General features: G+C 49.2%; 2 protein-coding genes across 3 annotated transcripts; both read right to left on the reverse strand.

Annotated features, from left to right (window-relative positions):
* Positions 1 to 2884: 2884 nt before the first annotated feature.
* On the reverse strand, positions 2885 to 8189 carry LOC133217065 (keratin, type I cytoskeletal 13-like). Its single transcript, XM_061362194.1, has 8 exons — positions 7478 to 8189; positions 6533 to 6615; positions 5558 to 5714; positions 4991 to 5152; positions 4431 to 4556; positions 4050 to 4276; positions 3460 to 3581; positions 2885 to 3184 (listed from the first exon to the last, which is right to left on the reverse strand). The coding sequence occupies exons 1-8, from the start codon at positions 7964 to 7966 to the stop codon at positions 3159 to 3161; spliced, it is 1392 nt and encodes a 463-aa protein (XP_061218178.1). The 5' UTR covers positions 7967 to 8189; the 3' UTR covers positions 2885 to 3158.
* A 4474-nt stretch (positions 8190 to 12663) lies between these two features.
* On the reverse strand, positions 12664 to 17797 carry LOC133217067 (keratin, type I cytoskeletal 13-like). 2 transcript variants are annotated; one of them, XM_061362197.1, is made up of 8 exons: positions 17088 to 17797; positions 16063 to 16145; positions 15396 to 15552; positions 15005 to 15166; positions 14460 to 14585; positions 14119 to 14345; positions 13762 to 13907; positions 12664 to 13019 (listed from the first exon to the last, which is right to left on the reverse strand). In XM_061362197.1, exons 1-8 carry the CDS (start codon positions 17670 to 17672, stop codon positions 12994 to 12996), a joined length of 1512 nt encoding a protein of 503 aa, XP_061218181.1. In that variant the 5' UTR covers positions 17673 to 17797; the 3' UTR covers positions 12664 to 12993. The 2 variants fall into 2 exon arrangements, with proteins under 2 accessions (XP_061218181.1, XP_061218182.1); XM_061362198.1 differs by lacking the exon at positions 17088 to 17797 and adding an exon at positions 16233 to 16407.
* Between the last annotated feature and the right edge of the window lie 4882 nt (positions 17798 to 22679).

A 22679-nucleotide genomic window follows, 5' to 3' on the forward strand; every position in this document is an offset into this window, starting at 1 on the left:
AGGGCACCTTCAAAAGATCCACCACCCAGTGGAACGATGGTGATTATGATAGGAACAGTAATTAGGTGAGTCAGAGCTGTGAGAGACGAACCCATTTAGAGTACGAACCCTTTGGTTGGGAACTTCTTCATTTTGGGTCTAGGCAGCCCCTTGCACAGCTGACTCTGGGTCTCAGCTAATTGTACTCCATTGGCAAGACCTTCATCAGGAAAAGGTCATTCTAACCCACTAATAACCCCTATGGAGAGCCTGGGTTTCCCTGTGCTCCTGCCTAATGACAAGGTGCAAAATACTGCAGTGCCATTCTCAAACATGCACAGGAATTAGTGCAATGAGCTTCAGCCTGGCGTCAGTTCTGAGCACTTACACACAGGAGCACCCAGTGGGGGTTCAAGGAGGGAGGGAGGAAACCTGCATCATCCCCTGCAAGAGTCACACACACAGAGAATCAGGTCATGTCAACCTCACTGCGGCTGCGCCCACTGAATACTGGTGAGGGAACTGGAGCAGGATGTCAGGGCTGACAGCGGGTTGTGTTTTCAGCTAGCAGGAGCTCCCCGCACATACCGCAGGCACGACTTCATCTGTTTAGTGTTCGTGTATTTGTGCTGGAGGAGGAGCCCAGCAACGGGAGCTGGGTTTGCCGCATGCCTGCCACTTGCCTGTGCACCCTTCGGCACCTTTGGGAGCTGGGTGCCCTCTAGAGAGCAGCTGCAGACAGAGGTGCAGGGCCTCCATCTCCTCCTGCATCGCCAGACATCACATGCACTGCAACAACACGGATCTGAATCCTGCAGCGCTGTGGGCACAGGCATTGGCAGGGCAGGAGGGAATGCTTCCCCTCGCAGCCGGCCACTGCTGTTACTGCACCTTTGCTACCACTGCACTTTATAGAACGTTATTTCACTTACATATTGTTGTGCTTTTGGTGTGTAGCCCAACGGCAGCTGCCTTTTAGCCACAGCAGCATCAGCCCAACTCATCTGCACCTCCTGCCCTCTCAGTGAAGTGTTAGTCCCATTCTCATCAGGGCATCGGTCCCAGCCCGGCGCTGCGGGAGCTGCTCACCGCATGGGTAGGCACAGAAGAGGCAGAAGGGGACTGTGTGGGAGCAGGCGCTTGGGAGCATGTTGCTCTTGGATCTACCAGCTAAGTACAGCTGACACCTTATGGAGAGACCTGGGAAGTACTGAAGTGTCTGCTCAGGCTGCGTTTATCAGCAGCTTTCACAGGTTCTTTGTTCTTTAGGACAAGCAGCGTTTGTGTCTACGCGTTGTTCATGATTGCAGCTGCTCTTAAGCTTTTGTGTGAAATCAAATGAAAAGCTTTTGCTTGAGCCTTGGTACAAAGGGGTTGACAGCCAGCCCTGCCCTGAGCTCTCGGGCTCAGTTTCACTTTCCTCTGAAAAGCAAACCAAAACCAAGCCAATATAAACGTTTTCACAAGCTCTCCAGGTTGATGCTTCGTTCCGCGGTTGCAGGAGGGAAATGCCGGCGCCGACAGCGGTGCAAAGGGAAAGCTCAGCTGCCAAAGCCACGGGTTTTAGTTTCAGTGGGACTCTGCCTCTCCCTCGGGTTTGATTCCCGTGCTCGGGAGCAGCCGGCGGCTCATTTGTGCAGCTCCAGGGGGTTACACGGCGGTTTGTACACGGGGGTTCGTACACGGGGGCAGAGCGCGGTGCGAAGCTGGGCCAGCAACGCGGTGTGGGAGCCGCGGGCACCAACCTGCCCCGGGGCACCTCAGCCTGAGCCTGGTACCAGCGGTTCTGCTCCCGGCCCTGCCCTGCCCCGTGTCCCGCTGCTCCGCACGGCCCCGTCCACCAGGGATCAGTCGTGTTGCTTCTCTGCTGCGAGCCCAAGCACCTCCCTTGGCCCCGGCCCAGCTCCCTGCTCCCTGCGGCGCCCAGGCTGAGCAGCAGCCCCGGCAGCGGTGCTGTTTGTTCACCCAGGTGGGTGCCCTGCTCAGGAGTGGGATTTGGGGAAATGCACTCGCTTTTGTGCTTCAAATGCTTTTTAATTTCTCAGCACAGGGCTCCAAATCAACTTTACCTGTGGTTAAGTGTGAGAAGTGCTGGTGTCGTGTTATACAGGTTATAGAAAGGGCTTTCAGGCCACCCACTGTCTCCATCCTGTGGATGTCTCTGCACATCTATAGATATCCAACCATCCCTTGGCCATCTCAAGAGAAGTGACTCGTAATAGAGTCTGCCATCTCAGCATCTGTGTTGGGCTCTGCTGACTGTCACCCAGGCACTCAGGCTTCCTGGTCTCTCCCCCCCCCATGGAGGCAGATATCTAACCAGATGAGATGGGATGTGCTCTGCAGAGAGGCAGAAGCACATAACAGGAGTCCCAGGTGGAGTCAGGAGGCACGTCCCTGCAGTGCAGGTCTGTTAAGAGGTACGTGACTGACATCGTCCCCCCAGCAGCCAACATGACTCATGGTTTAGTGCCTAACACATCTAGAGAGCAGCTGGAGATGTGCACCAGGGATGGCTGCTAGGCCATAACTGTCTGTGGATATAGACCACCCTGAGCTTGCTTTTACAGGGGAATTTCTGTCCGTGATCTCTCTGTTCTCCTTTCACTGATGAGCTCCAGCTCCACTTACTTCATTCTCTGTTGTTTTGCAATGAATTTAGGGAAAGTGCTCCATGGGAAACCCACAGGCACCTGCCTGATCTGTTCATGTAGGGCATGGGGGATGTTGTGCAGGACCAGGCCACGTGTGCTACAGGCTTTGACAGGGAGGAGAAGGACAGGACCTGTGAGGTCAGTGAGGCCGTTCCCTGGCTTCCTTTCCTGACCAGCTCACGCAGCCCTTGTGCATGGGTCAGCACCTGCTTTTCTAAAGGAAGGCAGTTTCCAGACACAGGGTTCTTGATTGCATCAGGCAGAAGCAAGGTTTTATTAGAGAAGTTTTTCACCAGCAGGTACACAGTGATCCTGACTAACTCCAGTAACTTCTAGAGATTACAGCGTTAAAGGACAGAAACAGCAGAACAGAGAAGAGAAGGTGGCTCCCAACAGGCCCCTTAAATACATGGCAAAGCATCACTGAGTTACTTCTACTTTCTCTGCAGAGGCGTGCAGTGAACATTGAGTGTTCTTGGTTTTTCTGTGGCTTTCTTTGTATTTCATCTTCTAGTCCATTCCTCCTTAGTCACAAATTCTCCTGCAGGTCACTGGAGAAGAAATATAGCAGCATTATTTGTTCAGAACAGAGATAAAACCCTTCAAAGAACAAAGCTGTTCTCTCTGTAGTGCCCTTATTTCAAGAACATACTCTGTTAAACCAGAGGGGTTAGCTGACAACCCAGAAAACACCAGAGATTCCCTAAATAATTTTATTTTAAAGGGAATTTGTTCTTGTAAAGTTACAGATCAGTTAAATCACAGATCAGTTAAAGGTACAATGTTGACTCAAACGGGTTTCCTTTTGAGAAATCACAGCTCTTACCTATGTCCCCAGTCTTGCAGGGTGCGACCTGGGGCTGGCAGTGGGACGATGAAGTTGCCGTATAGGTGTGGCTTGTCCTAATGACTCCTCCTCCTACACCAGTTCCGATTCCTCCGCCGTGACTGGTGGGATAGATTTGGGGAGAGCAAACAGGGATTTTAGAACTTTACACGACACTGGCTCACTGCATGACAGAAGTCTCAAACTATGTCCTTTATAGGGGTTAGGGTATTTTACGTTGTGCTCTTTTTGCACTTTCAGGGCTCTTTCACAGTTTTGCTCCCCTTTGGCATGGAAATGCAATGCAGAGCATTGCAATTAGTTCGTATTTTGACATTCTGCTGACAGAATACTAGTAGTTATGATGTTGTAACTAGCAGTTAACAGATTTGGTTTCTCTGCTTTGCAAATCCCAAAGAGCAACATCAGTTCATATTTGAATGCTCATCACAGTGAAGCTGCTCATAAGACAACTTCATCATCTCAAAGAGAGCATTAAGATAGACTAAAGCTTCTCTTGGATTCCCTATCTGTCATACAGACCCTTGATATTTTCGTTTATTCCCTAGTGGATTTAGAGATCTACATACATAAGGTCCTGCTGTCCTCCTTCCAACAAGCACCGGTAGGTCTGAATCTCCTGCTCCAAACGGCACTTGACGTCCAGTAAGGTCTTGTACTCTTGGTTCTGGCACTCTATTTCTGCTCTTATTTCAGCCAATTGCTGCTCCACGCATGTGATCTGGTTCTGGAGCTCGCCGAGGAGGGTGTTGTACTGGCACTCGGTCTCAGCCAGAGAGGATTCCAAGTTATTTCTCTGATAAACAAGATAAGCAAAGAAACAACATTCATGTAAGTGTCACCCTGGAGCTGAAAGAGCTGCTCACCCCCACCATGCTGGTTGCTCAGTCTGGCTGTTCAAGAAGGCCAGCAGTCACCTCTTCACGGCTGTAGGGACATTCAGCACCCACCTGGCTGAGCTGAGCTTGGAGATCGATTTCCAGGGCTTGCAATTGGCGTCTCAGTTCAGTCACCTGGTTGTTGCACGTCTCTACCTCCTGACCGCTTGTAATAACCTCCCGATTCACCTCCTCAATCTGAAAATCACCAATGCAGAAGGAAGAGCGTTAGGGAATATGTGTGTAAATTGGACTGGCTTTTACAGAAGCAGAATACTGCTGGCATAAAGAAAAGTGAGCAGGGCACGTTCCCTGCTCTGGGCGTTAACCGCCAGCTTCAGCGGGTTGCTTGCTTTACACATCACATTAAGCTTGTGGCTAGAAGCCTCTTTAATCCAACTGTGGAGTAGCTCAGCTCCAACAACACACCACAAGGCCTTGTGGCAAAGTCTGCTCTTCCAGATGGGACATAGCAAACTGGTCAGACAGGTCTGTGTCTCCTGCGGAGCACAGTGGTGATCATGGGCTTCACTGTACGGGGAGAACTGCTTATTGTCTCCAGGTGTGTTTCCCGAAACCCTCCTGTGCCCTGAAGTGTGTGTGTCTGTTGGGAGCAGGCACATGTCACTCACCTTGCACTCATACCAATCCTCAACTTCCTTGCGGTTGCGCGCTATCAGTGTCTCATACTGGCACCTCAAATCCTCCAAGATTTGCCTGAGATCTGGTCCAGGGCAGGCATTGACCTCCACGCTCACATCTCCAGTGGATTGTTTTCTCAGGCAATTCATCTCCTGGAAGCAGAACCCAGATCAGATGCATACTGGGGCTTGAAAGAGAAGAGCAGAGCTGGGTGGTTGAGGACCGCCCTGTGCGAGGGGTGCCCCGGAGCTGTGGCCACAGAAAGCACTGGAAGATGGTGCAAGTGTTTTTCCCAACAGATCTCTTGGGTAATTTCTTTCCTCATCCAACTGGAGTCAGCAGCAATTTCACCCCCCTCTGGCACTCCCAGCACTGGCAAGAGCAGAGGCCACATCTCTGCCAGAGCTCCCCCATCCCAGGCAGGTCTGAACCCCAAAGAGTGATGGGAAGCTATGGGGTGAAAGCTGCTTTTCTTCACATTTAAACTTAAAGCACATTGGCGTCAGCAGTTTTCTGTCAGGGCCGTGGTGCTCCCGTGGGGGGGGGCAGGATCCTACCTCCTCGTGGTTCTTCTTGAGGCAGCAGAGCTCCTCCCGCAGCGACTCGAGCTGCGCCTCCAGGTCAGACCTGCAGAGCGTGAGCTGGTCCAGGACCTGCCGCAGGCCGTTGATGTCAGCCTCCACGCTCTGGCGCAGGGCCAGCTCCGTCTCGTACCTGCCAGAGAGCAGTGACATCTCACACGTGCTCCGTTCGTGCTGAGAGCTCTCTCCTTGCCTAACCACCTGCTCTGAACTGCAGTTTGCTCTCTCAGCTGAATGCTCTGCACTAGATTCCTGCATTGCACTTGGTGTCTGTTCTGTGAGAGCTTTTCTTCCTTATCTTTGTTTCTCATGCTCCTGATCACTGTGTGTTTGGTATCACAGAATCATAGAATCATGGAATGGTTTGGATTGGAAGAGACTCTGAAGCACATCCCTGCAGGGCAGGGACCCCTTCCACTGGAGCAGCTTGCTCCAAGCCCCTGTGTCCAACCTGGCCTTGAGCACTGCCAGGGATGGGGCAGCCACAGCTTCTCTGGGCACCCTGTGCCAGCGCCTCAGCACCCTCGCAGGGAAGAGCTTCTGCCTAAGAGCTCAGCTCAGTCTCCCCTCTGGCAGGTTCAAGCCATTCCCCTTGGCCTGTCCCTACAAGCCCTTGTAAAAAGTCACTTATCCAGCTGTGTTTCTGTTTTGCTGATCCCAGTCTGCACTGTCTGTGATGGAAATGCACCAACCACACCACTAAGGACCACTCCCTGCAGTGTGGGTCCCCAACCCTCACCACAAACACTTGCCAAATGCTTTACCCGAGAATACTAATTAAGTAGGGCTGGTGACCAAGAGTAAGATGCCTTTCATCACACCACCCTGCCCTAATGTGGTGTTGGAGTGAGATGCATCTGAAGTCTATAATTGCACATTGAGACTCCACAAGTGAGATGTAAAGGGGCAGGGAGGAGGCGGCAGGGTCCATCTGCACAGAGGTGTACTCACTTCACTCGGAAGTCGTCAGCAGCCATCCTGCTGTTATCAATGTCCAGAATGATCTTGTTGTTATCAATGGTTGCGCAGACAATCTGGAAGAGAGCAGACCAGGAGAGATGTCTCGTTTCTCTCTGCTGTTTTACTCTATCTAGACTGCAGCTAGGCAGGATCCCTTCACAAGGTCCTTTTTCTGTTACCTTCTGAATTAAGTAACCTTGTTTCCTGAGCAGTTTGCAGCAGCTTTGCCACCTTCACTCACAGTCAGTGAAGACGTCAGCTGTGTAGAGGCTGAGAGTTACAGAGCTCTCAGATGGAACTTTCCAGTTTCAAGATACAAAGGGAAGTCCCAAAGGTACTTCACAAAGAAGTGAACCTAAAGAACCTCCCTTAAGACATCACATCTCAGCTGACATTCAAGCTAATGTGTTCTGGGCTTCAAGCTGAAAGATCCTCAGGAAAGATAGTTGGAAGGTATCTTTAAGCCATAAGATCAGCCATAGCTTTCACTGTGGACATGTTAATATCAAGCTCTTTGTGCCACTGTGGCAGTCAATTTCAGATCCTCAACTTGTCTCACCTAGAATTTATAATGTTTCCTTTGATACCGCATTTGTGTGTTTTGCTCTGGTGCTACAGTTCTCTTTGCTTTGCTTTTCCTACAGGGCTGACACCCCTACATCTCCTCAGAGCACACTTGGTATCAGATTCATACTTGTATAGTCCAAACCCAATGTAACAAAGCAGCCTTTTCCTTTTGAAGAGTATCACCCCACCTGTATCACCCTGCAGCATGTCTTTGATGTGCACCCACAGCGTGCCATAGGGCAGCTTGCCAAAATTTGTTAGCAGAGACATTCAGCAGCACCAAGTTCCCTCTAACAGCTGCAGTAGGTTCTAAATACAAATTCAGACATAAGCTTTAAATGGGGAAGGAGCAACTGAAAAGGGGGTTACCTGGTTCTGAAGATCTTCGATTTCTTTGTAATAGCAGCTGTAGTCCCGGGGCTCGCAGGAGAGGCCCTGTGTCGCATACCACTCTCTGATCCTGCATTCCAGTTCAGCATTTTCCTTCTCCAGGCACTTCACCTTGTCCAGGTAGGAAGCCAGGCGGTCATTGAGATTTTGCATGGTGACCTTCTCATCGCAAGATGAAAGCAAGCAGTCGCCACCAAGACCACCAACAGCCACACCGCCTCCAAGGCCAAAACCAAGGCCATTGCCATAGCAGTTGCCACCTCCAAAGCTCCCACCAGCCAAGCTACCAACACTCAGTCCCCCTCCATAATTCACTCCACCGCAGTAACTCCTTCCAGAAAAACCTCTGCCACTGCCTATCGTATAGGAAGAAATCCGTGCTCCACCACCACCACCAATGATACAGCTGCCACCACTGCTCCTGCCTTTGCTAGACACAGTAATAGTCTCCTTAACGTTGCAACTCATGGTGACAGCAGTTGGAAATGCAAGCAGAAGCCCAAAGCAAGATGCACAGCTTGATATTAAATCAGACTGCGAGCTGTCTGTGGCGGAGAAACTCTATTTATACCTTCCAGAGTGGGTGTCACCACCGAATCCTCTTCCCATAAGGCCAGCTACCCCAGCCATTGGTGCCAAGAATAATTTCTCAAAGGGAAGTTTCCTTTTAGGAATCCTGGTAGACAAGGAAGATACTTTACATGTCTCTTGCTAATTTCAAAAATACATTAGCAATAATGTTTTATGAATCATCAGCTTTTTGTTTATGATGCAAACTTTACAACATTAAGCCAGGAAAAACACTGTCCTAAATTATATACCAGGAAGAAATCATTAAAGGCTATTGCATCAAAGAGCTCTTTATCTCTCATTAATTTATTTTCCTTTTGAGTTGAATAAGCAGTTTTCATGCAAGGTGCTGATGTTGGAATATGTAAGATGAAACAGAACGAATAAATACGAAGTTTAACTCTCAAATGATGTATGAGGAATGATGTAAGAAAGTTGTGGAAAGATCCAAGACGCAGAGATTAACCTTTAAGTCTCTCCATTGGCAAAATGACAAATCCAGAACACTGTGAAGAGACGAGGCTGTGGAGTGATCTCTTAATGGACATGGATGAAAGGTGCTTCGTGTATGGTTGTGGCTCTCCAATAACTCACAAAGGGGTTGTTTCTTATGTAGAGAGTGTAAAGGGAGGTAAAAGCACTTCACGTGTTTCCTGTTGCTCAGTGAAAGGTATTTCTGCAGTTTTCATCATTATGGATAGTGGTTGTTCCAGCAAAGGGTGGGTGCTTTGGAACAGTGAATGGGAGTGGAAACATCCTATGGCCAATTCCCTGTCTATATGTGCTGCATTCTAATAAGAGGTTTGGGATCATGTGCTAGGAAATATAAAGGCAGGATTGCTGATACTGCTGGCAGAGCAGTCGTGGCCAGATAGAGTTCTCCAGTGGCTCAGAGAAGATGGATGAAGCACAAACGAGAGGCTCTTCTCTATCACTGACATCTCCAAATCTTAACTAGGCAGAGAAAAGAAAAAGGAAGAATCCTTTCACTCTTCTGACAGCACAATTCAGGCTAAGCTGATTTTCGTGAGTGTGTAGCTAAGGCTCAAGAGCAATGGGCTTTTCTCTAGGGAGAGTCTGCTTCTACTGACATTGAGCAAGAGGCAGGCGTTCCAGAGCTTTCTGAGATGAAGCGTTCACTGCAAGGAGTTCTCCAAGCCTGCTTCACCAGGGAGCAAGTGCTCAAATCCTCACTCTGTGTCAGGGTTGTGCACCAGAATAGCTGTTAGTATGGCAAGTAAAGAATCCCACTTATTGAAGGGGTGAATTATGCCAGTATTCATGGATTTGCCCATTATTTTATTGTTCCTATTCTCCTTATTTCTGTTTAAAAGATGTGTTCCTTTCTCTCTTCATCCTTGGGTATTACTTGTCCAGTAGAGTGAAAGCCAGCAGCATTCCAGTGGTATCTCCAGCAAGATGGAGACCAGAGGTGTGGAGAGACCTGCTCAAAGAGATTTACTCAAAGATGGAGAGCCTGCCTCTGGCAGCCTGCCCTTGGACCTGGGTCTCCTGTGTCAGATCCCAGTGCCTGCATGTCAGTCTGCCCTTCCTTCAAGTTGTGCTCCACTCAGCCCCTAAATACAAAGGAGCAAAGCTCAGGATAGGTAAAAACTCTAATAAATTTATTGGGCATAGGTAGGAATACCTGGATTTCATTACTAGGACTGGAGAACATAATTGGAGTCAGGGTGTGGTGGTAAGAATGAACCGAAACTGATGTAATGTTGCATCGCTTGAAGCTTTGCCTGTCCTGCGTATGATTCCTCTGGAGTTTCCCAACAGCTGTCTGCAGTAAGCATCTCTTCGCAGTGAGCACGCATTCCTTCCCCGGCTCCACACTTATCATTTTAGCACATCAGAATAATGCAGGCAGAAACATGGAATGGCTTTACTCCGTTGTGGGAGTGGAGGATGCCTACATGCCTATTGCGGTAGTTATTGTGGAGGGCAGAGAGGATGCCTCCTGCTTTTCGGAGGTACCCCATGGGCTGGAGCTTTATCCCTTAGACCCAGCTCCTCCTGCTGCCTTCAGCAGGCTCCTTTGCCCAGGATCCTCACATGGCACACACTTGGCCTCTCTCTTGCCATTTTCCCTTTTGTCTTCAGGAAATGGGTGCACTGGTTAAGCTAAGAGAGAATTAAATCATTATTCTGAAGGCCTTAAAAAAGTAAATTAAGCTTTTTCTCCTATTTTCATTCAGATATTTGAGCTCAGAAGCTTCCCGGGTATGTCTCATTAGCACAAAGAAATACGTAAATCTCATGGAAATATAGTTTCCAGACTGAGGTTTGCAGCTCCATAATTTGCAGCTCTTTAATACAGAGGTTGTTTCCAGGGTGTTTTCTGCTAGGGAACAGTTTATCACAAGGTACCTTCTCATGAACTGCTTTCCAGATGCATCCCAACCTGTAGGACCACAAACAAGAGCTAAGTCTGTGCAGCCCCGGAGGCTTTCCAGAGGCATATTCATAAAGTCTGGATCATTGGAAGCCCTTGTCATTAGGTCTCTTTCACCTCTCAGGAATTTAGGACAGCTGCTTTGTGGAAGTTCATGGTCGGCGCCTGCCGGACCCAGTGGGAAGGGTGGGAAGGCCTTTGGGGAAGCACAGGGAAGCAGGTGGAGCAGCTAGATGTCAGCAGCAGTTCGCAAGCGGAGAAAGCTAGCTCAGATCCGGTGGGAATCAGCCGGGGCTCCCAGGAGGAAGCAGCAGGCTTTAGGTGGTGTAGGCTGCCCTGAGTTTCCAGAAGGCTGGAAGAGCATCAGTACAGTAGCTTTGTATTTTTAGAAATGAGAGTGTGAGGACTCGTAGATTGGGAAGGACCAAAGCTGGGAAGTGCAGCAGTGGGTTTTTGCGTTGTGTCTTTGCACTGAATAAGGCAGGAGAAGACAATGGGAAAAGAATAGGGAAATGCTTTCTGGCTTCTTCTCTGAGAGCTCTGAGAGCAGCTGGGGTGTAAACAGAGGAGTCCAGCCGGTGGAACTTTGCCATTATAACAATGATAAGTATCTCTTTTGGTCTCTTGTGAAGCACTGGCCTTACATGGCTATTGAGAGATTTCTGCATCAATTCTGGGACTTTCTGTAGGGCTGGAACTGATCTTTAAAGGAGACATGATCCACAGTCTTGGCTCCAAAACTTCTACCTTTTACAGCAGAAGGGCCCCTCTCACCTGCTCCCTAATACATTAATGGTTGGGCTTCTTCAGACACTTGCCAGCTACAGGCATTGGAGTTGCTGCTGTCCTGGGAGGTTTCAGTTTGTGTTAAATCTATTTCTGTAGTGACAGACAAAAGACCTGATGCTAGCAAAGTGTGCCACTGTACTGCATATATGGTCCCGAAACACTTCTGTCTTCGTGCCCTTTCTCCTCCTCCCTGGGACTGGCTGCTCCATAACCTCCAGGTTTTGTCAGAAATGAGTAACCAGGAGTTTTGCTTTGCCAGGTCATCTCAGCAGTGAATGTGACTGTGCCAGCCACATCACAGCGTACCGGGAACAACAACAGCAGCATCCAGTGCTGCTGCTCAGCTCTGACCCTGCAGGGTGGGGTGGACATATAAAACCCATGAGTACTTGGTTTCCTGGACCAATCCTCAGAACCTTGTCCAGCTCATGGTGGCTTTTAACTGAACATTCTGCAAGCTCACCAGGGCTGGTTCCTAGGGCTGCACCCACCACAAATGCGGCAAGGCCCTGATTTACCAAGCTGCTGCTTTCGTGTTGCCACACAGGTCAGTGTCAGGATGCATGCCCACACCATGCCGGTCCTCCTGACTCAGCCCCAGCTACGGGGCTGCTGTTCGAGGCCCAAGCAGGGAGGGACCTTTGCCATGAGGTTTGAGACATTCTGGCTCAGGGCATCCAAAGGCCCTACCTGGCTCTTTTTCCCATTCTATTCTCCATTGAGCTGCACTCTTTCAGCTCCCATCCTGCTCTCTCCAGTTCTACAGAGGTGTGTTTGATGTAAAGATGATCTTTCAGTGGTTCCTCATGTTCAAGTTCAAACTCTTTGAAATAGGATGACCAGTAAATGACTCAGTCACTATATGAAACTAGGCAGGATATAACCCTTTTGCTTCCAATCCTTTTCCCAATGGGAAAACTCCTACAAAATGAAAGCAGTGGGTCAGAATATAAGCTGTGTCAGCAGAAACTGAAACCATTCTGGAGACCCAAGATTTCTTCTTCAGCCTAATCACAGTCCCCAGGCTGGGTGATGTAGTATGAGAGGTTCAGCCCAGATGTGTCAGCACTGGGCTGGGGCCGAGGCAGTCTGTCTCCATCACTGACTCTCAGAATGCGTCTAAAGCTGTGTTGTAGCACAATGCTCTGTGAGCAGTACACAGGCACCTGCCTGATCTGTTCATGCAGGACATGGGGGATGTCATGCAGGAACAGGCCACGTGTCCTGCAGGCTTTGACAGGCAGGAGGAGAAGGACAGGACCTGAGAGGTCAGCGAGGCCATTCCCTGGATCCCACTGGCAAAGCAGCTCTGTTCCCAGTGGGGTGGGATCTGACCCACTCAGGTGTCCCTTGTGCATGGGTCAGCACCTGCTTTTCTAAAGGAAGGCAGTTTCCAGACACAGGGTTCTTGATTGCATCAGGCAGAAGCAAGGTTTTATTAGAGAAGTTTTTCACCAGCAGGTACACAGTGATCACACCACTGGTGAGCTCCAGCAATAGTCATGGTGCTTGGGCACATGCAGCAATACAGACTGGAAAAAGCACATAGCAAAATAAAGCAGAATGTGGCCCAACGCTCTGCTTATCCCTCTGACACATGGCTTAGCATTGCTGAGTAACACAGAAGAGCACATCCCTGCTCTCTGCAGGGGCATACGCTAAATATCCTCTCTTCACCCATGGCTCTGGATGAAGAGATTCAGGGTTCTCTTGTTGGATATTCTCATTTCTCTGCTTAATCACAAATCCTTCTGCAAGGCACTGGAGAGATTAAAGGAAACGTGAGTTTGTTTATAGCAAAAACAGATTATTTTCCCACACTGTCACTCTGTACCCATGCTCATTCCACCAGCCAGTGCGATCAGAACTCCAGATAAACACTGCCCTTCCTGGAGAGGCCTGCTTGCTCCCTGCCAGCCAGGCAGACGGGGTGGGGAGCTTGCTGGAGCACGCTCTGCCCTTGTACATAAACACACCGAGTGGTGGCAGCTGCAGCCACTGCCCCCACAGCAGTCCGGGTGTGGGAATGGCATCAGGGTCCCTGCCAGCACAGTGCCCTGCTCACACTCCTGATGGACCAGCTGTCACCATGGTTATTTCTTTTTCAGTTTGGCTGGAAGTTTCCCCTTGAGCTGGTGTGAGTAGTTTTCTGACAGTATTCCCATGATTCCTGCTTTTTTCCCCTGATTTCTGGGCACTTGCTTTCTCCTATTCTTTCCTTTGTCCCAGATGTCATATCAGCCCTTTCTCCATGATCTCTGTTGCCTGCCAGCCTATCCCTCTCCTTTCCATCCCTCTTCCCCCTCATCCCCTTTTGCATCCTAGCAGAGTCACAGCTCCTGGCAGCACTTGTAACCACTCCCCCATGGCCTCCCATCATGTGTTTCCCAGTAGCCTCGCCATGAGGCTTTCAAATAGCACCTATAAGCTACGTGGGAAAGATTCCCGTTGCTGCCTGTGCTTGCTGCACTGTGGAAATCCTGTTGGGTGTTGCAGTTCTTACCTTGTATCTCCGCAGCTGCACAGGATGGCATCTGGGAAGATGAAGTATAAGTGTGGCTTGTTCGAATGATACCTCCTCCTCCTATTCCACTTGTTCTTGCAACTCCTCCTCCTAGACCTGAGGACTGACCAATTCCTCCCTGCTGACTAAGGGGACAGGAAAACAGCATTTTAGTGATGGAAATGACAGATGAACTGGAACTGCAGCTTTTCACTGTCCCTGCTGCTCTCAATTGGCAGAATATTGTGGTGACCTTTCCTGTGTGTACCTCCACCTATTGTTCACTTTCCTGGTATGTTAAAATACCCAGGGCAGGGCATTTCACTGTGTCTTTTGGTGTGTCTCAAGCCTACTTACATGAGGTCCTGCTGTCCTCCCTCTAGCAGGCAACGGTACGTGTGGATCTCCTGCTCCAGGCGGCACTTGACGTCCAGCAGGATCTTGTACTCTTGGTTCTGGCACTCCATTTCTGCCCGCAGATCAGCCAGCTGCTGCTCCACGCACGTGATCTGGGTCTGGAGCTCAGCAAGGTGGTTGTTGTAGCGACACTCCGTCTCAGCCAGTGAGGACTCCAGGTTGTCCCTCTGAGGGGTGACAGGAGGCAGCAGTACAGGGTGAGAAACACTGCATTTAACTGTGAATTCTGACATCAAACATAACTGAGAGGAGGGTGAGCTTGGCACCAGCTCAGCACCCACCTGGCTGAGCTGAGCTTGGAGATCGATTTCCAGGGCTTGCAATTGGCGTCTCAGTTCAGTCACCTGGTTGTTGCACGTCTCTACCTCCTGACCGCTTGTAATAACCTCCCGATTCACCTCCTCAATCTGAAAATCACCAGTGCAGAAGAAAGAGCATCAGGGAATGTGTAATGTAAGTCAGATGATGTACTAAGGGAATTGTGGAGAAGCTAACAAAAGCATGACATGGGAAAGGTTTGTGTTAACTCTCTCATCCTAATGGAGAGTAAACCTTCTTGTTCTTCTAATAGTACTGCTGTCTTGTTAGTTCTCACCACTGACTGCTTTGTAAAGAGTTCCTGTTTCAAGTGTCACTAGCATGCAGCACTTCCCATCATCCCATGGCAGGGACACAGGGTGGCAGCATCCCCTGTGTCACTTGGTCCAGTTAAATCAATGTTAAAGGCTGTTACAGTATGTTGTGTGGTTTTGATGTGTGATAAGCAGCTGTGAAACCATTGCTCTGTGTTAGCTGGGGAAGGTCAGAGCTGTGTAATTTTACTCACCTTGCACTCATACCAATCCTCGACCTCTTTGCGATTGCGTTCAATCAGTGTTTCATACTGGCATCTCATCTCCTCCAGGATCTTTCTGAGGTCTGGGCCAGGGCAGGCATTGACCTCCACGCTCACATCTCCAGTCGATTGTTTCCTCAAACAGTTCATCTCCTGCAAACACCGCCCAGAGCAGGTCAGTTTTAAAAAAGAAGGAATAAAGTGCAGGAGCCGAGTTCCCTGGTAGGGAAGAGCTGAACCCCTGGCAGAGCCCGGACATTCACAGCTCCCATTCGCACGTATTGTCCCCATCAGCCACTTGCCCCCTGCAGCCAGCACCCAAGGGGTGGGGACCCCAGTGAGGGAGGCGATGGTTCCTGGCGCAGCGCGGGCAGGATCCTACCTCCTCGTGGTTCTTCTTGAGGCAGCAGAGCTCCTCCCGCAGCGACTCGAGCTGCGCCTCCAGGTCAGACCTGCAGAGCGTGAGCTGGTCCAGGACCTGCCGCAGGCCGTTGATGTCAGCCTCCACGCTCTGGCGCAGGGCCAGCTCCGTCTCGTACCTGCCGGCAAGGAGGAGCTGTCAGTGTGTGACAGCATCGTGTGCTCTTTTCATTTGGCCACCCGTCTTTCTCACAGCAGTAGTTTCCTGACTGGCCTAGCAGGATGCTAACAACAGTTTGAGGCTTGCTCTGCCAAATCTGCCCTCAGTCTGCCTTCTTGGGAGCTTCTTCACTTGGGTCGAGCTGTCACTCACCAGGTTTCTGTGCTCCAACAGGAAAATCAAAAGCTTTCCCTTTGAAAGACACCATGTACCAGAATGGCAGCTCGGGTGCTGCTCCCTGTCTGCAGAGCCCTTCTGCTTTCTGAGGAACTCTAATCTCCACTCAAAACCATCTTCTTGTCCCAAACTTTCCACCTGGAGCTGCCACTAATTAAGGCAGCTCTAGAGGCAATAGGTGGAAGAGCTTGTCCTGGCCAGGGGATCACAGGAGCCCTGTCCGAGATCTGCTTCTTACCAGCTCTGTGAATGGGAGCATTGCAGGGGAAGGGACAGCCAGGGGGAAACTCACTTCACTCGGAAGTCGTCGGCTGTCATCCTGCTGTTATCGATGTTCAGAATGATCTTGTTGTTGTCTATGGTTGCACAGACGATCTGGAAAAAAGAATATTCACTCCTAAAGTCTCCTCCGTGTATCCTTGGGCTGAAGCGTACCCACTGACCAGTGCTACCAGACCTAACCTCCTGCCCTTGCTCTGCTTTTTACTACTGGGTGCAGGCATGGGGGGCTGAGGAGAGCAGCAGTCACAGGGGGAGCGTTCTGTGAAATGAAGGCATTGAAATGATAAAACACATGGTGCTGATGCAGACAGCCGGGGAGGTACAATCAGTGTTGTCCAGCTCCTGCCCCAATCCACCTACCCTTTGAAATCTAAATCTTACTTTCATGGATAAGAGATCTAAAAGTTTGTTTCAAGGCTTAATTATGTCTGTCTCATTCCATCTGTTTCCTGGATTCTTTTCCCTTTATTCTTCTTCGCGCATTGACATCCAAGAGTTTTTTTGCAAGTGTTTGTAATTGCAAATCTCACACTCAGGATCGGGCTGGCAATGCTTCCTTTGTCCTTGTTTTTAATGAGCTGTCCCATATTTCCCCAATTTTGAATGGAAAAGTAAACTTGTAACAAATGAAATAACTTTTAACAGGAATTCTGCAAGACTGACATCAGAAGAATATGAATTCAGGCAAATTAATGCAATCCATTATTTATTTCTCTTTTAGTTGCTTTCTTGCCATGTATCTATTTAAACACCTTGGCACAAACCCTAATTCAGAAAGACTACAGAGCCAATCCACATGTATCCCATGAAGGTAACATTTCCCCCTTCAAACATATCTGATGAATAAAAGCAGTGGAACCAGTCCAAACACTGGAGGTTTGACCCGTGAGCTCCAGGGCGTTCTGCAGGCTGGTAATGGCTGTTTATGAAAAGCATTTTACAACAGTGAATTGTTACTCTTGAGAACTGCCTGCAGTTGTGAACCAGCCATGGGAGAAGCTTACAAGGGAGAAAGCAGCTGAGAAGTGATGTTACCTGATTCTGAAGATCTTCTATTTCTTTGTAATAGCAGCTGTAGTCCCGTGGCTCACAAAAAGGGCCCTGCTTGGCATACCACTCCCTGATTCTGCACTCCAGGTCCGCGTTTTCTTGTTCCAGGCATCTTACCTTGTCCAGGTAAGAAGCCAGGCGGTCGTTAAGGTTTTGCATGGTGACCTTTTCGTCACCAGAAAGAAGAATGCCATCACCAGCAAAACCACCTCCAACTACCCCTCCACCAAGACCCATACCCATGCCACCTCCCATGCCACCGCCAAAGCGAGCGCTGCCACCGCTGAATCCCATGCCTGGACATCCTCCGAGGACAGCAGCTCCTAAGCCACCTCCAAAGTTTCCACCAACCAAACTGCCGGTGCTCAGTCCTCCTCCATAATTCACACCACCACAGTAGCTTCTACCAGAAAACCCTCGGCCACCACCTATCCCACAAGTGGTGTATCTTCCAGAAGAGACTGAGGAGATCCGTGCTCCTCCACCACCACCACCGCCACCAATCACACAGCTGCCCCCGCTGGTCCTGCCCCTGAGAGAGCCAGTTGTCTGCTTAATACTACAACTCATTTTGAGGACAGCTGCAGCTCCAACCCAAAGCCCAAAGCAAGATGCACAGCTTGATACTGAATCAGACTGCAGGTTGGTTGTTGCCGCAGATCTCTATTTATACCTTCCAAAGGGGGTGTCACCTAAAGGGTGTTTCTTCTTCCCACGGGGCTGGCTAGTCTTGCTGTTTATGCCAAGAATAAATAGCCCATAGGCAGTTTCCCTCTAGAAATCCCAGTTCACAAGGAAGATACTTTACATGTCAGCAGCTTATTCCAAAAAGTAAAATAATGTTTTATGAGTCATCAGCTTTTTGTATGATGCAAACTTTACAACAAGTCAAGAAAAAAAGTTGCCCTAGATTATGTACAAAGGAGAAACATTGGTATTTATAACATCAAAGTGCCTTTTATCTTCTATTAATTTGTATTTATTTCATTCTTAGTCCAATAAACAGTTTTGTATCCCGTGCTGTGCTAGACTGCATGCAACAAAAATGGGAAATTATAAATTCTCACTTCTGAAAAGTGTGAGTAACAGTGACAGCAGCCCTGAAAAGACCAGGGATCCCATGGCGCAGGTGTCTGTCACCTCCACAAGGACACACAGGTCTAGCACAGGCTCCAGTGTGAGATTTAAATCTCAGAGGAAATTCCCCTGTGGATTTAGTCCTCTGGTCGTGCAAACCCAAAAGGTCAACTTGCTCACAGTGTGCGGAGATCAGGCCTGCTCAGTGTTGAAGTCTTTGTTCCTGGATGTTGCACAGCCTTGCTGGAAGTGCATGAAGTACCTCTCTGAAGTTATTTTTCAATTACTTTAATTGCTGTCCATGCTGCCTCAGTCTGTGGTGATCGTAGATAAAGAGATGACAGGAAAGGGAGTATCCGTGGGCAATATATCCAGTTCCCGGCCTGGCATGGGATGTGATCCCGCAGGTCTTTGCCATCACCACGGTTTTGCTGAGCACAAAATGAGGAGAAAAGCTTTCTGCCTTTCTGATCTGAGTCTGTCAACGCACCAGCAAGCATTGGCACAGCTTGGCTGTCATGGGAGCACCGTCTCCAAACCCAGGCACCAGCCAGAGGAGCCTTTGGAGAACTGGCTCCACCAGTGCGAATATCTTTCCCGGCCAGACTGCTGCAATGAGAGGATATTCTGCTCTCCAGGGAATGGAGGCTTCTGTTCCCCACGGGGTGGAATTTTCAAGCAACTCTTACTCACAAGTGACCTTTGACTCAAGTACGTCCATATATACAGGAGCCGTTGTGATAAATCCTCTGTGAGTGTGACCTGACGGAGCCCTGAGTGCAGCCGTCACCTCCGAAGAGGGGCAGGGGAAATCTCTGCTCACACCTCAGCCCCCTCTCCTCTCCTGGTGGGAAGCTGGGTGGCTCCTGTCACCATGAGAGGAGAGTGTCCCGAAGCACATACAGATGGGATCATCTTCTCACCAGCTCAAGTGAGGCCTCTCCACTCTCCAGTGAGATTATTTCTTCCTTCACTTAGATCAGAAATGATAAAAAGGCGCCTACCCAAGGCTGGCAGCACCCTGGAATATTCATGATTCGGATGGTGTAGGGAAATAACTTGCTCAAGGACAGAGCTGGAGTCTGGCAGAGCTCAGATCCTGGCTGAGACTGCAGTGCCTGAAATACGAGTCCATCCTCCCCCTGCAAACACATCCCCGCGCAGCCGAGACTCGCCACAGTGAAAATCAGGAGCAGAAAGGAGGATGGGGAGTAAATCTGGCTTTCATCTGTCTTTTTGAGGAATATAATTGTAGGTAGGGTGTGGCTGTAAGAGCCAACAGAAATTAATATAATGTCTGGATTGCTTGGAGCTTTGCTGTGCTGTGGAGGCTTTCACAAGTTACCTAATAGCAACCTACAGCGAGCACTGCTCAGTGATTCTCTTTCCCTTTCAGAGTTAGGTTGAGGATGGGATATTGCAGATGTCAAATGATCTCTCCAGGAGGGCAAGGAGCACCTCCACCTCCTTGTTTCAGTAGTTCCATGATAGCAAGAAGGAATGAATAGGTCTTGCTCCATAAACCAAAGTGGTTTGCAGCATTATACAACCTTCTACATGCATCCTGGTGGAAATGTCCACAGGCTGCAAATACACAATTCTTCTGAAGTACTCGTATTTGGAATATAATGACAGCCTTTGGAGCTTTACTGGGCTCCTGCCAGTTTCACTGGGACAGGGCACATCCAGAAGACAGGCCCAGACTGTAGTTTTGAACCGAGGGTTTCCTTGCCCTGGCTTCATGGCTGCAGCAATGTGTGCTCCAGCACCTGGGGTATTGCCTGGCTCTGTATCACCACAGCCCAGGCAGAGGCATGTGTGTGTCTTCTGACTGTAGGGTTCTGCTTTCTCTAGCTGTGAGACACCGTCTTGTTCTGTTCCATCAGCACTGGCTGTGCTCCCCACTAAATTGATTTCTTTGCCTCCACTTTTGTAACCATTTGTATTCCCGTAGCTCAGGGGCACAGCCTTCGGGCAGAGCTCTGTGTAGGGAAGGACTATGCAAGCTGAAGACAGGAAAATGTCCCCAAAGGATCTGCAACTTAAATGTCAGGCAGGAGAAAACAAAACAGTTTCACACAGATGAAAGCGAAGGAAGCAGTGTCAGGCCGTTATCCAGAGCGAGCAGCAGTGGTCTGTGTCACACAAACACTGTGAAGTCTTGTGGGCATTATGGAGAAGAGGGATCTGGAAGTGCACCAAGAGGTACTGAGTGTAAATATGGACACATGGTGATGGGCAGCTCAGGAGGAGGTAGGAGGATGTTACAGTCCCAGGAGACGTTGTGGGCAGTGGAGTTGGGTCCTGTGGGAGCTGTGACTGTCCCCATGCCCAGCCTGGGTGCAGAACATAAACTCATCTCTCCCACCCTTTGCTCGCTTCTCTTATCAAGGTTGATAATGTTTTCTTGTGTCAACTACAAGAAAGGTGTGTCTAAATTGACAGAGCTTTGCTTTCATAAGCATTGCTTCAGTGATGTTTGTGCAACCACACTGGAATATGATTTTATCTTGTCACTTGTAATTACTATTAATAATTTGCATAATAGCCATTAGGCATCACTTATTAAACGCTGCTTTGATGTGATACTGAGCCGGCTCCAGACCTCATGCTCCCATCTTTCAAATGCAGACCATGACTTTTTTCTGGCCAGTGACTCATTGGTTTATACCACCATGTTTAGCAAAACTCCTGTAAGGCAAGAGAAATAATTATCACAATGGGTTTGGTAACAGCATGATCCCAGCTCTTAAATACGCCTCAGAGACCAAGGTGATGACTCTGTTTCAGTTTCTTGCTGACTGTTCACATCTTCAGACTACCTCTGAGCATTTGCTAGCGGTGGAGTAGAAGTTGAGCAGAACATGGATGTGGACAGAACCAGGTTTCTCCCTACTGAAGCTCAAGATGTTCCCTGATTCGTTTTGTGCAGGGTTTTACTTTCCTTCCAGCACCTACCAGATGATAACAGTGTAGCCAGACTTGCCCACATTTGCATCCCTGGAAGCCTGCTGATTATCATGGCAAAGAGAACCAGGGAGTTTGTATTGGAACAGATTTGAATGCTCCCCTCCTGCATGGGCAGCTCAGCCCAGTGCAAGTCGGGAGGAGAAACATCTTCAGCCCATGGTCCCTGCACCAGAGCCATGGGGGTCAAACCAGGACCTGCCAAGAGAATGGGAGCATTCAGGTGCCTCCTGCACCCAGATGCTGCACAGAGGGGCAGCAGAGACAGGCAGCCAGGACACCAGCCAGCCAGAGCCTCCCCAAAGCATCTTCATCATTATCTAGTACTAAAAAGTCTCTTAATTTCCATATGCTTTCAATGTAAGGCTCGTAGTGGCAGTTTAAATTACATTATTCAGGGTACTGAGCTGAGAAATCTCCTGCATGGTTGTAGCAGCAGTTCACTCCTCTAGTTTTTTATGAATGTTACACAAGCCAGTAAAAAGTGTAAACCCCACAGACAGTTACTGTGGGTGTGAGTGAGACTGTACCTGTCTGCATACTTTATATAGTAGACTTTATAGAGAAATTATAGTTTATACACCACAGCAGAATACTGTCATCAGCTCTAACTGCTTGTGCAGCGCAGCCCTGAACTCACAGCTCATTTCCAGCACTGGCATTTTGCAGAACTGGTTGGTTTCTTTCTGTTTCTTCTCTATCTTCATCCTTCAGGGTATGTTCAGTCCTAAGGGACCTTTTCTGGTGGTGCTGTAGTTCCCATGTGTCTGCTCCGTACCACAGAGTCCGTATCTGTTTCATCTGCAGCCCTGGCTGTGATGCTGAGAGCTTCTGCCACCAGCCCAGGTGCTGAAAGTACTCCCCTTTGAGATCCTCATTTGCTCTTGCTTTACAGGATTTGCACATTAACAGAGAAGAGAAGCTCTTCCAAGCTGTGCTCTCTGTGTGCTGGTGCCAGTGGCTGCGTAAGGGGAGTGTGATCAGCATTTGCCTCCGGTCATTGTCTCAGGTGATTCTTGTCCTGCTGTCCCACGCACTGCATCTTCCACATTTCATTGATCTTCTCTTCCCTGTCTCTTCCTGTGCTGTTTCCACACTCTTCATTTCCCATCACTATAAACTCACTGGGGAGGGAAGGCAGCATTAATGCAGTGGCCTTAGAGGTGCCACGTAAACGCTGGGGCAGGTTAAGTAACACTGAGATGCACAGTGTAATTAGTGTGGTGGGAACGGGAGATACAGGACTTAGTAAAAGTATTTAACAGCAGCTCATTAGAGCAATTAATTACCCCAAGGGCTAGCAAGTGTCTGTGACCTGGACAGAGGATGGGGAGAGTCCACCCCCCGAAGGGACACTTGGAGTGGGATCGCTCAGTCCCTGCCCTTTGGTGCTGATGCGGTCAGACACAATGTGTGGCTGGGTTAGAGCACCAGAGGTGACCCAGGAGCAGACCAGGCTTTTTGCAGAGCAAGACCAGAGCAAGAAGCAAAAGCCCCATCGCTGCTGTGATTTATGCTGAGAGAACAGCTCTG

Source organism: Neopsephotus bourkii, unplaced genomic scaffold (assembly GCF_033783945.1).
Source record: "Neopsephotus bourkii isolate Nb327-2 ecotype Australia unplaced genomic scaffold, CSIRO-AGI_Nbou_v1 NB_1090, whole genome shotgun sequence".
NCBI lineage: Eukaryota > Metazoa > Chordata > Aves > Psittaciformes > Psittacidae > Neopsephotus > Neopsephotus bourkii.

What these genes read in the sequence shown, in the direction of transcription:
- LOC133217065 (XM_061362194.1), bottom strand. Translation starts at nt 7,966, where the DNA reads ATGAGTTGCAACGTTAAGGAGACTATTACTGTGTCTAGCAAAGGCAGG. An exon ending in AGGATTGGTATGAGTGCAAG is followed by an intron (nt 4,557 to 4,990) that starts GTGAGTGACATG and finishes GGTGATTTTCAG; the next exon opens with ATTGAGGAGGTGAATCGGGA. An exon ending in GGAGGACAGCAGGACCTTAT is followed by an intron (nt 3,582 to 4,049) that starts GTATGTAGATCT and finishes CTATCCCACCAG; the next exon opens with TCACGGCGGAGGAATCGGAA.
- LOC133217067 (XM_061362197.1), bottom strand. Translation starts at nt 17,672, where the DNA reads ATGAGTTGTAGTATTAAGCAGACAACTGGCTCTCTCAGGGGCAGGACC. An exon ending in TCAAGAAGAACCACGAGGAG is followed by an intron (nt 15,167 to 15,395) that starts GTAGGATCCTGC and finishes CGGTGTTTGCAG; the next exon opens with GAGATGAACTGTTTGAGGAA. An exon ending in TGCAGCTGCGGAGATACAAG is followed by an intron (nt 13,020 to 13,761) that starts GTAAGAACTGCA and finishes TAATCTCTCCAG; the next exon opens with TGCCTTGCAGAAGGATTTGT.